This window comes from Cricetulus griseus, chromosome 2, assembly GCF_003668045.3.
Source record: "Cricetulus griseus strain 17A/GY chromosome 2, alternate assembly CriGri-PICRH-1.0, whole genome shotgun sequence".
Lineage (NCBI taxonomy): Eukaryota > Metazoa > Chordata > Mammalia > Rodentia > Cricetidae > Cricetulus > Cricetulus griseus.
Window position 1 is genome coordinate 251,222,421 of NC_048595.1, and position 10,754 is coordinate 251,233,174.

The 10,754-nt window shown below is 34.7% G+C and overlaps 1 protein-coding gene across 1 annotated transcript in view; it reads left to right on the forward strand.

Annotated features, from left to right (window-relative positions):
* Window positions 1-9,088, forward strand: part of Trdn (triadin) — a 218,044-nt gene extending 208,956 nt beyond the window's left edge. The window contains exons 11-12 of the mRNA XM_035438755.1: window positions 2,181-2,363; window positions 8,994-9,088. Of these exons, the coding sequence (XP_035294646.1) occupies window positions 2,181-2,363; window positions 8,994-9,088 (278 nt within the window). The remainder of the gene's footprint in view (window positions 1-2,180; window positions 2,364-8,993) is intronic.
* Window positions 9,089-10,754: the final 1,666 nt, after the last annotated feature.

A 10,754-nucleotide genomic window follows, 5' to 3' on the forward strand; every position in this document is an offset into this window, starting at 1 on the left:
CATGACACACATGTAGTAAAGCATTTTTTCTTTGAGTCATACTTTCTAATTTCGAATGTGTTAACCCTGTTTTTCTCTGAAAATAAACACTGTATTGGATGCAAACTTAAGAGCAAGCTAAAAATTGAGTTCTTGAACTCGTTGTTCCCAGCCTGGCAGGGGAAACAGATAAGTGAATAATCCTGTACAATTCAAAATCTACAATAGGGTATAAAGTTCACACCTTCATTAATAAAAGTGCTGGCAAGTAGATGCTAAAAGGACAGGATAGTTAATTCCTGTGACAGCAGTTTTTTGTATGTGAATGGACTGTTACAGAATTAAAATATATAGGATAATATAGAGTTGGTAGTTTGACAAAGTTTGGAGTGTAAAAAATATACAATGTGTTCAAAAAACGAGCATAGCTGTACAAGAAGAAACTTTAAGCAGGATGCATACAAATATCACAGTGTCTTAGATGCTGTGCCAGAATCTTCAGAGATAATAACAATATGATGATCTTTTAACTCCATCAGATAGCAATGAGACAAGGCCCATCTAGGTTCTCTGCAAGGGAAATTTATGTGTGCACATCAAGTTGTATGTGAATTTGTTGTACAAAAGGGGGAGAAAGAAGCAAAAAACATTATTTCGTAGCAAAGGAAAGAGGAAAACTTCCACCATATAGTCAAAAAGCTACATTTTATGAAGAGAGGAATATACGAGAATTTTTTTTGGCAATACTGTTTGGCAATTGAGCTACTATGGTAGACACCATATAGTCTTGGTTCAAGTCATCTCTGAGGTATGCAGTGGTGAAGAAACTATTATAACTTCCTGATTTTCAACTTCTTTCATTCTGGTATCTAAGGCAGCATCATCTCTTTGGAATTTCCCCCAAAACAGTGTTTCCATCTGATGCTGGTCCTGTTGATCAAAACTGTATCACAGATGATTTGGGTTTTGTAAACAGACTGGTTTCTGAAATAATGTTCTCATTCTCTGCGATGGAAATACACAGGTGCATGGCTTATTTTACATCAAACCAAAATGCATGGAGTGCATTATTTCATCAAATTCTTTAACATGTGTGTCAAGAATACCTCTACAAAACATTGACAATGGCCAGCTAGATCACTTCAACGTATGTCAAATAGTTGTATGTGGTCCCATATGCAAAAAGTCAAATATGCAATATTCATAAATGGAGTATATTGTCAATAACTTAAAAATATGATTGAGTGTGTCACAGAATGATTAATCTATAAGCCAGTTCCCTCCCCCCAAAATACATATACTACCAAGTTAAGGTGTATTGAATAGATATGTGTATTCATGTATATTTTGCTTGCTAGCACTCTTTCCTAGGACATAAGGTCTTACAAACCACTAGTAATATTGTCTTGCTTATAAAAATGCATATCTGTTTTTGTACTGTCAGGCTTTGCAATCCGGTCCTTAGTGATATCTATCTTTCAGTTATTATTTAGTAGATGCCATTGTTCTAGTTTTGTTATTCAGTACCATGCAGGTAACTTTTCATTTATAAAAATGAAAAAAAATTCATTTATTTTATTAGAACTACTTTTTTGGCCAGGTGGTGGTGGCACATGCCTTTCGTCCCAACATTTGGGAGGCAGAGAAAGATGGGTCTCTATGAGTTCAAGGCCAGCCTGGTCTACAGAGTGAGTTCCAGGACAGGCTCCAAAGCTACACAGAGAAACTGTGTCTCAAAAAAAAATACTTTTTGAGTAGTGCTTAAGATTTTATAGTTATGGAGCAAAGTGATCACATTCTGTTAAAAGGAAATTCTTCAACTGGGCTTTTTATTGCAGACAATTTTCTTACTGAGGATGCTCAAGGCACAATCTCTGCATAAGACGAATGACTCATTGTGGACAGATTAAGCTCTTGATTAGAAAAACCAATTGCAAACAAACAACAACAGTGATAACAAAATGCAAATCAGTCTTTTTAGGCACAAATTAAGAAAGAGACTCATCTTGCTGATGACGTATATGCCTAATAAAATATTTATAGATTTTATAATACTCTGGTAACTGTCAACAGTATTTACACCAGGACTCTCATTTAGTTTGATTTTCTTGTTTGTCTTTTAAAATGGTACACAAGGAATAACGATAGTTGAAGAACTAGATGAGCAAATGAGGAAAAATAACTTTCTTAATTCTTTGCAGAAGACAAGAAAGTAAAGACTAAAGAAAAGACTGAAGAAAAGATTAAGAAGGAAATGAAAGTTGGGAAACAGGAGAAAGGGAAGCCAGCAGCTGCAAAAGTAAAAGAAACTCAGAAAACCACACCAAAAGCCAGGGAGAAGGATGACAAAGAGCCTACAGCTGTGCCTGAGCATGAACAGAAAGGTAAACATTCCGAGGCGGCGGCAACCGGAGCTTCTGGAGGTTCTAAGAGAATCTTGGGCAAGAAGCAAATGCAGTCCAATTAAAAGCTGAAAAAGAATAAAATTAAACTTCAGATGGGGTAAAAAAAAAAAAAAAAAAAAAAAAAAACAGATCCAAGATGATATGCCTGAAAGGAAGTACAGTGAATTGGGTATTAACATTAATAAATATACTAAAATGTGTTCAAATAGCTAGATGCATTTTCAAGTATGTATTTTAAGTGAGCACCCGGAGTTATTTAAATGTGGGGCTGAGTGACGATTTGAGCCAGGAGTTGGAACGACAATTGAACAATTGTAGGAGTCCGACTCTGGAGAAAGACGGTTTTAAAAATTGACAGCAACCCTCAAGGAGTTGCTCAAGAACCCAATCATACAGACGGAAAAAATCATGGAAACTCTACTTCCTTGATATTGCTGCAATGATACCATTCAGAATATGCGCATTAAATTGTCAATTCATTTAGTTGTTGCTGGAAACCTCTTGTAAGAAAAAGAAGTGTCACGGTGTTTTTTTAGTTCCCTTACAAAATCTTCAGGAAGCTCTGCATAGGACAGGTGTGCTCTTCAAGTATGGCGTGTTTACTCACTTCCCAGAAATGTATCATTTAAATGGAGAGGAAATTCTTTACAGAAACGTGCTGTATGAATATAAAATTTTCATTAAGGGCCTCTTTGTCTCACCATAAGAGTCCTTTTTGGGTTCTCCATTGCAAAATTCATTCCTCAGTCCAGGTTGCCACAAATCCTGACTTCCCTATTCAGGACACAGGGTCCACTCAGTGGGAACTGTTTCTGAGAATGACAGGTCTTTTCTTATGAATGCTACAAAGGAAAAATTTCCGTTACTCCAGTAGCAATCGAATAATTTCATCCACAACTTAAAGTGAACTAATTTATATCTATACAATTTTATTGATTCTTTTAAACTTTATTATTAAGAAGGCTAATTTGTCTATAGAACTGGAAACATTTTTTCTCAATACAAGGCACATAATATAAATTACACACTCTGTATTTTCATATTATTTTCCCAATTTCCCAATGTTTATATACTTTGATAGATAAGTAATGCATTTAAGCATATATTTATATGACAAAAAGGCACATGTAGAGAATATATTTACAAAGGGAATAAGAAAAGATGAATGGAGTAATTACCTTTCTTTTTCCTTTCTTTTTTCTTTTGGTGGTTCATGTGCTTTACGTTTTCAAGATGTATAGGACCTTGAAAAATTGAAAACACAAAGTGTTATCTTGTAAATAATAATCATGCCTGAATTTTTGAGCTATGAAACAATACAATAAAGAAAAATGCTTTAAATGGGTATTTTGCTGTGATAAAAATTGGGAAAATTAATCTTTTGATTCACTATAAGCACAGTTGGATATTTTCCACTCCAAATTGCCCTTTAAAAGAAGAAAAGAGTAACATGAAACCAATGAAAACTTATCAAGTGCATTTTAATCTATAATTTCATTATATAAAACATATGCCATTTACACTGAATGTCAAAATACTTACTTAGTGACTAGCCACAGGAACACAGTTTGGGATGCTTACTTTTCCTGTTTCCTGGGGTTTGCCAACCATATTTCAATGAGAAACTGATCACACCAGGACACATTCAAAGGGTGTCATTTTCCAGGTCACAAATACTATATTTTGTCATATCACTAATCATACTTATTAAAGACATAAATATATCCAAATCCCATTATAATTTACCCTTTTCATGTTTATATAAAGAGCTAGTTATTCATTAAAATGTAACACAAATATCACTTCCATTTAAAAGCAGAGGCACATAGGTAAACAGTATAGGTCATGACCGCCTACTGAGAACTGCTGTCCCAATTAAATAATTGTTTAATTAGGTAGACATTAAAATTTAACTTAGAATGGCTGGCCCAAGTCAGGCTAATTTTTTTCTTCCTCTGTCCCTTCCTTTCTTTCTCTTGTTCTTCTTTTAACAAAGCTGATATTTAAGAGCATTTGTTTTTAAAACGCTGGTCACATGGTAGTAACAGTTTAAGCAAAAGGAAGACATGGTATTTTCTATTTCTTTTTTTAAAGAGGTGACTTCGATTTTTAAATTCCTAAATTGATAGCAAAACAAAATTGAATTATAATCGTCTCTGGGCAAAATAAGGTTTGTGTACTTAGTTAAACTATTCCTAAATTTATTTTCAAATTAATGCCATGTGTGTATGTCTATGTGTGGATTTGTGGGGAAGAATGCAGGTGCCCTCCAAAGCCAGGAGAGGGCATCAGATTCCCAGGAACTGGAAGATGAATTTACCTCTTCACAAGCATGAAGCACTCTTAATTATTGGGTGGTTTCTGCAATTACTCATACAGATATTTAAAAACCAAACAAACAAAAATCCCTTTAAATACAGAGTGCCCTTGGTTCTTTTGGAGACAATCTTATCTGGGACAGAATTTGTTAGCAAAATTTGCCTACAGAGTAAAAGTATCAATAAACACCTCATTTGGTTACTTTCAACATTTATTATTACAGTATATAAACAATGTATATATACTTAAAACATTGAAAATACTTACCATAAAGTTACCCATACTAGCTTATCATATAATCTGCTTTTTATAGACCACTTCAAATTTACTCCAGGTGAGGTGGCAATGTTGACATGATTTGACATTTCTCCCCTGTTTCTGCTGCTTTCTGCCAAGTCTGTGGGGAAATAAAAATCTCACAGCTGTTATATACTATGCTCATTCTTTTGTTATTTTCATTATTTTTTCTAACAACTATGCAAGTACTGGTGGCAGCTGGAGAAAGTGTAGCTAATGAGGGCCTGCCATGGCACACCAGACCACACGCACCCCATCCTCATTAGAGATTGTTTTTTGAAAGCCTTTTCTGCTGATAGTCTGTGCCCAGAATGCATTTTCCCTTGGCTGGTACTCCACAGGGAGCACCTGCTGGGCATCAGCACCTGAGTGGCATAGCCAGTGCTCCCTGAGGAGCCACAAGGCAGGAATGGACAACATGAAATTAATTCTAGCAGAATTATTTTTTGCAAAACATCTTCAAATGGTGACCAAACAGAAAATTACTTTATAGAAGTTACTGCCCTACAACCATAAATGCCAGAGTGGCAGGCAGTTTAGACTTTTTTTCAGAGAAGTTTTCTGCTGTATGGAGATAGATTTAGAGAAGTATTTCCATAAAATGAATATTCTAAAGTCCAGAAGACTCGGGCAGGTGAAGGCCAACACCAGCTTCCTAGAATTTTCACAGATTTTTAAGGTCAACCTTGAGGACAGGTGGAATTCAGCATTATAACAAAAATTAATTTAAAACATACATAAATATTCTTCTTAAGTTTCCCTTGATATGTTGAAGTCACACGTTGCTTACATGCAGCTGTTAGTTTTAAAGTGTCATCCATTAAATAAGTAATATTCTAGAAGAAAAACAAAAAGCCTACTACCAACAACAAGCAAACAAAACCTTTTGAATCCACAAAGGATTTGCCACTTCATATTAAAATCTTATTGAACTATTCATACTTTAATTAAATGAATGACTTTTGGATCCAGAAGTCATGGGCATAATAAATATAGCCAGTTGGTGCCCATTTGAAAAGTTTCACTGTACTGTATTTAAACAATTAATGAGGAAAACTAGTGGGTACTTTTCAATTAACTCAGAGAAATATTCAGCATGGCCTAGGTGTAAAAACTCTATTAAACTTGGGGACAGAAAATAATATTTAATTTTGGAAGAGTGTAAACCCAAAAATAGTGAGGAGAAAACCTGAATCCATGACTGTTCAATTAAAGCAAGCTTTATTAATACTGGTCAGATCCATACCTGGGATTTGCAGAGAATGGCACTGAATTAGCTTAGTGAGGTGCCTGGAAAGGCCAAAACCCACAAGGCTAAAGTGCTTCCAACCTCCATCAAATTGGGGACAAGCATAATCCTTCCCCCTACTTCCTACCTACATGTGATGAAGCACATCCTGTGTGGTTGGAGCAACCAATCTATTTACTGAAGTGAAAACATGTGACTTGTTATCTTACATGAACAATAGCCCCCAGCATTCCAGTAAGTTGTCTGTCCTGGGGCAGAGGCACTTGCAGGTTAACTTTAGCCCATACAAGAGGTATACAAACCTTTTGATAGCATAAATAGTCTGTATCTTATGCATTTTGAACATATATAACAAATAATAGGGGAAAAATGTTGTTCCAGGAAGTTAAATTAAAGATAGTGAATTTTTTTTGAGGGGGTATAAATGAGGGAAAAATAAATAAGGAAAAAGAAGTATTGGATATCATGTTTCTGTGTGTGGCATTGTTCTTGTCTTCAAATCTTGATCTAGTATATTTTCTATGCCAGTCAGAGAATTAAAATTTAAGAAAACTCTGGAGTGTAGACAGAATAATCAGGTAAAGAAACATTTTTGATGGAGCTGAGGAAATGACAGAAAGATCTTCTGTAGAGCTGAAGGAGCACACAGAAAACCCAAGTCCCCTCTCTCCTCCAGAGCTGTTCTTTTTTTGGGGGGTGGGGGAAGTTCAAGACATGGTTTCTCTGTAGCTTTGGAGCCTGGAAATCGATCTTGTAGAACAGGCTGGTCTTGAACTCACAGAAATCCACCTGGCTCTGCCTCCTGAGTGATGGGATTAAAGGTGTAGGCCACCACCACCCAGCAAGACAGCTGATATTTTAAAGCTTTCATCCCCTAATTTAGGGTGAATCAGTTTGAACAAAGATAAAGAGAGTGATGGGCTTATAGCTTTTATCCAAACACATCCTGGTCAGGCATTGAACCCGGAAGATTGGTCCATGAGCAAGAAGCCCTAGTGGAAAAAGAAAAAGGATGCCAAGCCCGTTTTTAAACTGTTCTAGAAGATGTAAAGAAAGCCATTATTACTGTGTATCTGAGGTTCCCATCACAATCTATCTGATTATCAGGAATCTAAGTCCGAGTCTCCCAGTATAATTAGACAATGCTGGAGACTGCTAACAACACATACTCGTGATAGACCTGTGGTGTTAACAATTTTGTGTGTAAGAGATCCATGCATCTGCAGGTTTGCCTATTTCCTATCATTATGAAGGAAAAGAGGAAAAGACAGAAAAATTCTAAAACAAGGGGAAAGAAATTTATATATTCCATTTAAGAAAAAAAGATACTTGGCCTTGTTTTATAGTAAAATTATCTATTGTTGCAAGAGAGGAGGAAAAAATGTGTTTAGGATGTGAAAAAAAAGAAAAGAAAAAAGAGAGAGAAACCCCTATTTCAATGTTATTTTTCCCAGAGCCTGGGATGCTGAAGAAACCATGCTGAAGGTGTCTTAGTAAGCTAGTAGATTCTTGGGCTGGTCTGAAAGCTAGCCTTTTTCTATCCCTCACATCATTTCAGGAACCTAAGAACATATCATCTTTAGAAATGACATGAGCTTTGGCACCCTTATGTCAGTATTAAAGAAAAGGAACCTGCTTTTGTAGATCTATTGTAGTAGTGACATTTACTATTTTAAAGTCCTAGCAGAGCTTCACAATTGTTTTTAACTGATGTTAACACTTTGAAAAAAATGAGGTTTATAAATATTCTTGGATATGTATTTATATGGAAATATATTTAGTTATCTTCTGTTTGATAAAAATAATTTTGAACAATTAAAATATGTCACACCATAAAATTCAATAAACTTTCTTGGTGCTAAGGTGTTGTTTGCTTTTGGTGTGTTAAAAAATGCTGAATAAAAGGGAATTAAAATGTCAATCATTAAATACAAGATTCATAATATATAAGCTTTAGAGATGCTATGGTAAAGTTTATGAAATCTTTTAAAGCATTTTATAGTGGAAATTAGAGTTAGATTAACCACAGGAGAATCCAAAGTTAGCAAGAATATGGATTTCCAGGGGATATATGTAATTAAGAGGTGAAAGAAAAAAATATCCAACTTCTGAAGCAACTTTGGACATTACCTGTATCAAACATCTGTTTACTTTGTTAGTTTTATTTCTGCAGACTAGCCACAATCATGAAATGATCTCATATAATCACTCAATTAGCTTAATATTTCTGTTATTTGGTGATTTTTGAGTGTTTTTTCAGATCATTTTTCTAATGAAGAGAGTTTCCATGAACAGGATGCTGACAGTTTACAATGGGCTTCATTTGGACAGTTAGTGAGAATCTTAGGGTCTAGCTACCAGTTGGAAAGTATTCCTACTTGGAGAGAATGTTCTTTTGTATAACTCATGTTTCCTTCTCCAAAATCTCACCAGGACAAGTGAGTATAGGTCTTCTAAAGTTAGCAAAATGTTGTGAATTTTCAAATAATTCTTACCCTGATGCAATCATGAACAAGTCTGTTTCCATATTTAAGGGGTTTTATAGGTAATACATGGAACATTATGCTTATTATGTATTTGTCTCTGTATGTTTGTAATATCACAATTTATTCCTTCATAGAAATAAATGGTAGGCAAAAGAGACTTCCCAGTTTTGTTTGCTTTGTTATACCTTGTCGCCATATAAAATAGACAGATGTTGATGACATGTTTTCATTGCTTCTTTTTTCTCTTTATTCTGTCAGATCAGTATGCATTCTGTCGATATATGATTGACATGTTTGTCCATGGGGATTTAAAACCAGGTATTCCAAACAATTCTTATTGTTGTCTGTTTTAATAGCCTTTGTTTCTAAAATTGGCAGCTTTTTCTGTACCATGCTACATTTTCATTTAAAAACTTGCATAATGCATGTGCAGACCTAGAATAAAGACAATAAAATGCAGAAATAATAACTGGTACGGGGGGGGCGGCTTTAATTTTACTTGCATTCGCTGCATGGTCTGTTGCAAATGAAGTCAGCTGAAAGTTTAAATATTAATATCTTATATACAAATGCTAATATCTTTAATAATATCTTGGAGTGAAGCAATGAGTCAGTTGATTTGATTCCTTGTAAGTTCAGAAGAAAAGACTTATAACAAGGAAAACATCAGAAAAAAATCTTTTCTGACAGTGGACAAAATTCACTATTAAATCCATCACTTCTCAAATACTGAGACTTATCTTTCCAGGACATTTAGATTTTCTTATTTACATATGATCTTTGGTGATTCCAGAGAGCTAACCTTCGTTAATATCACTACAATTAAGTAAGGCTTTTATTTACATTGACAAATCTCTACTCTTTCATATCTTTTATTTTTATTCAAACTACGCTAAGGAAATCTTAATTAAGATTGATAACTTTATTCCTTGTACTATGCCTTATAAAATTTACAATCCCGAGAGACTAAATCCTCAGAATGGAAGCTCACAGTTTCAAGCAAACTATACCTTGTGACCTTAACTGTTTTGTGGAAGTCTTTCTAAAATGCTAATTATAATGTATGCATACATTGACAGCCAAAGATATCATTTCTGATCAAGTATGTAATTCATTTAGATCCTATATATTTAAAAGCTCAAGCGATTCTAATAACTGCAGAACATTAAGGCAATCCAGGTAACTGATTCTATCAGATGGTTTTTGCTTCTTCCTTCTCCTCTTCTAGTCTTTCTCTTCTCCCCTCATTCTTCTCTTTTCTTTCTCATTGTTTATATGATTTAGAAAGTGTGATGAAGAAAGATGAGTCTGGAAATGATAACACTTTCTTGATGAAACTAATCTCTTCCAACATCTGTATGTACTCACCTAACAGCATTTGGTAGACTACATCAAGGAAGGTGTGTGATCACGGGAAAAAGAGAGTTTTGGAAAAAATACACCTAATTCTTTTCTAGCATGGGACTTTTAACTAGTTGTTGGCCACCTGCTCTTCAATGTTATTCCATTTAAAACTGAATTTACAGTAAAGACATTTACCATTTGCAAAGCATCCAATGGATATACAGAAAAATGTTAGGATGCCTCAATTTGAAAATTTCCAAATTATTTTACCACAACCTTTGCATGAGTACCTCACACAAATGGTTCTTGAGTCCTGATATATACATACAATAAATTAAATTTCCCTACAATATCTGTTGCTAACATCATTCAGCCTTGGTAGTTGGAGAAAGTCTTACTCTAGCTGGATGATGACACAGTCCTATTATCCAGGACTCAGGGGATTGGAGCAGGAGGACAGAGAGCTTCTGATTGGCCTGAGCTTCAGAGAAGACACGCCTGAATAAACAAAAGGAAAGGAAAAAGTCATACTTTCTGTGTGCTTTGCTTTTATAGGATCAATCATGCTTAAGATGAACCATATTGTTGATATGCATGGATTGATAAATTACTAATATATATGTTGTTTCCTTGTTTGTTCCATTAGTTTCTAAATTTCATTATTTGATTAAAAAC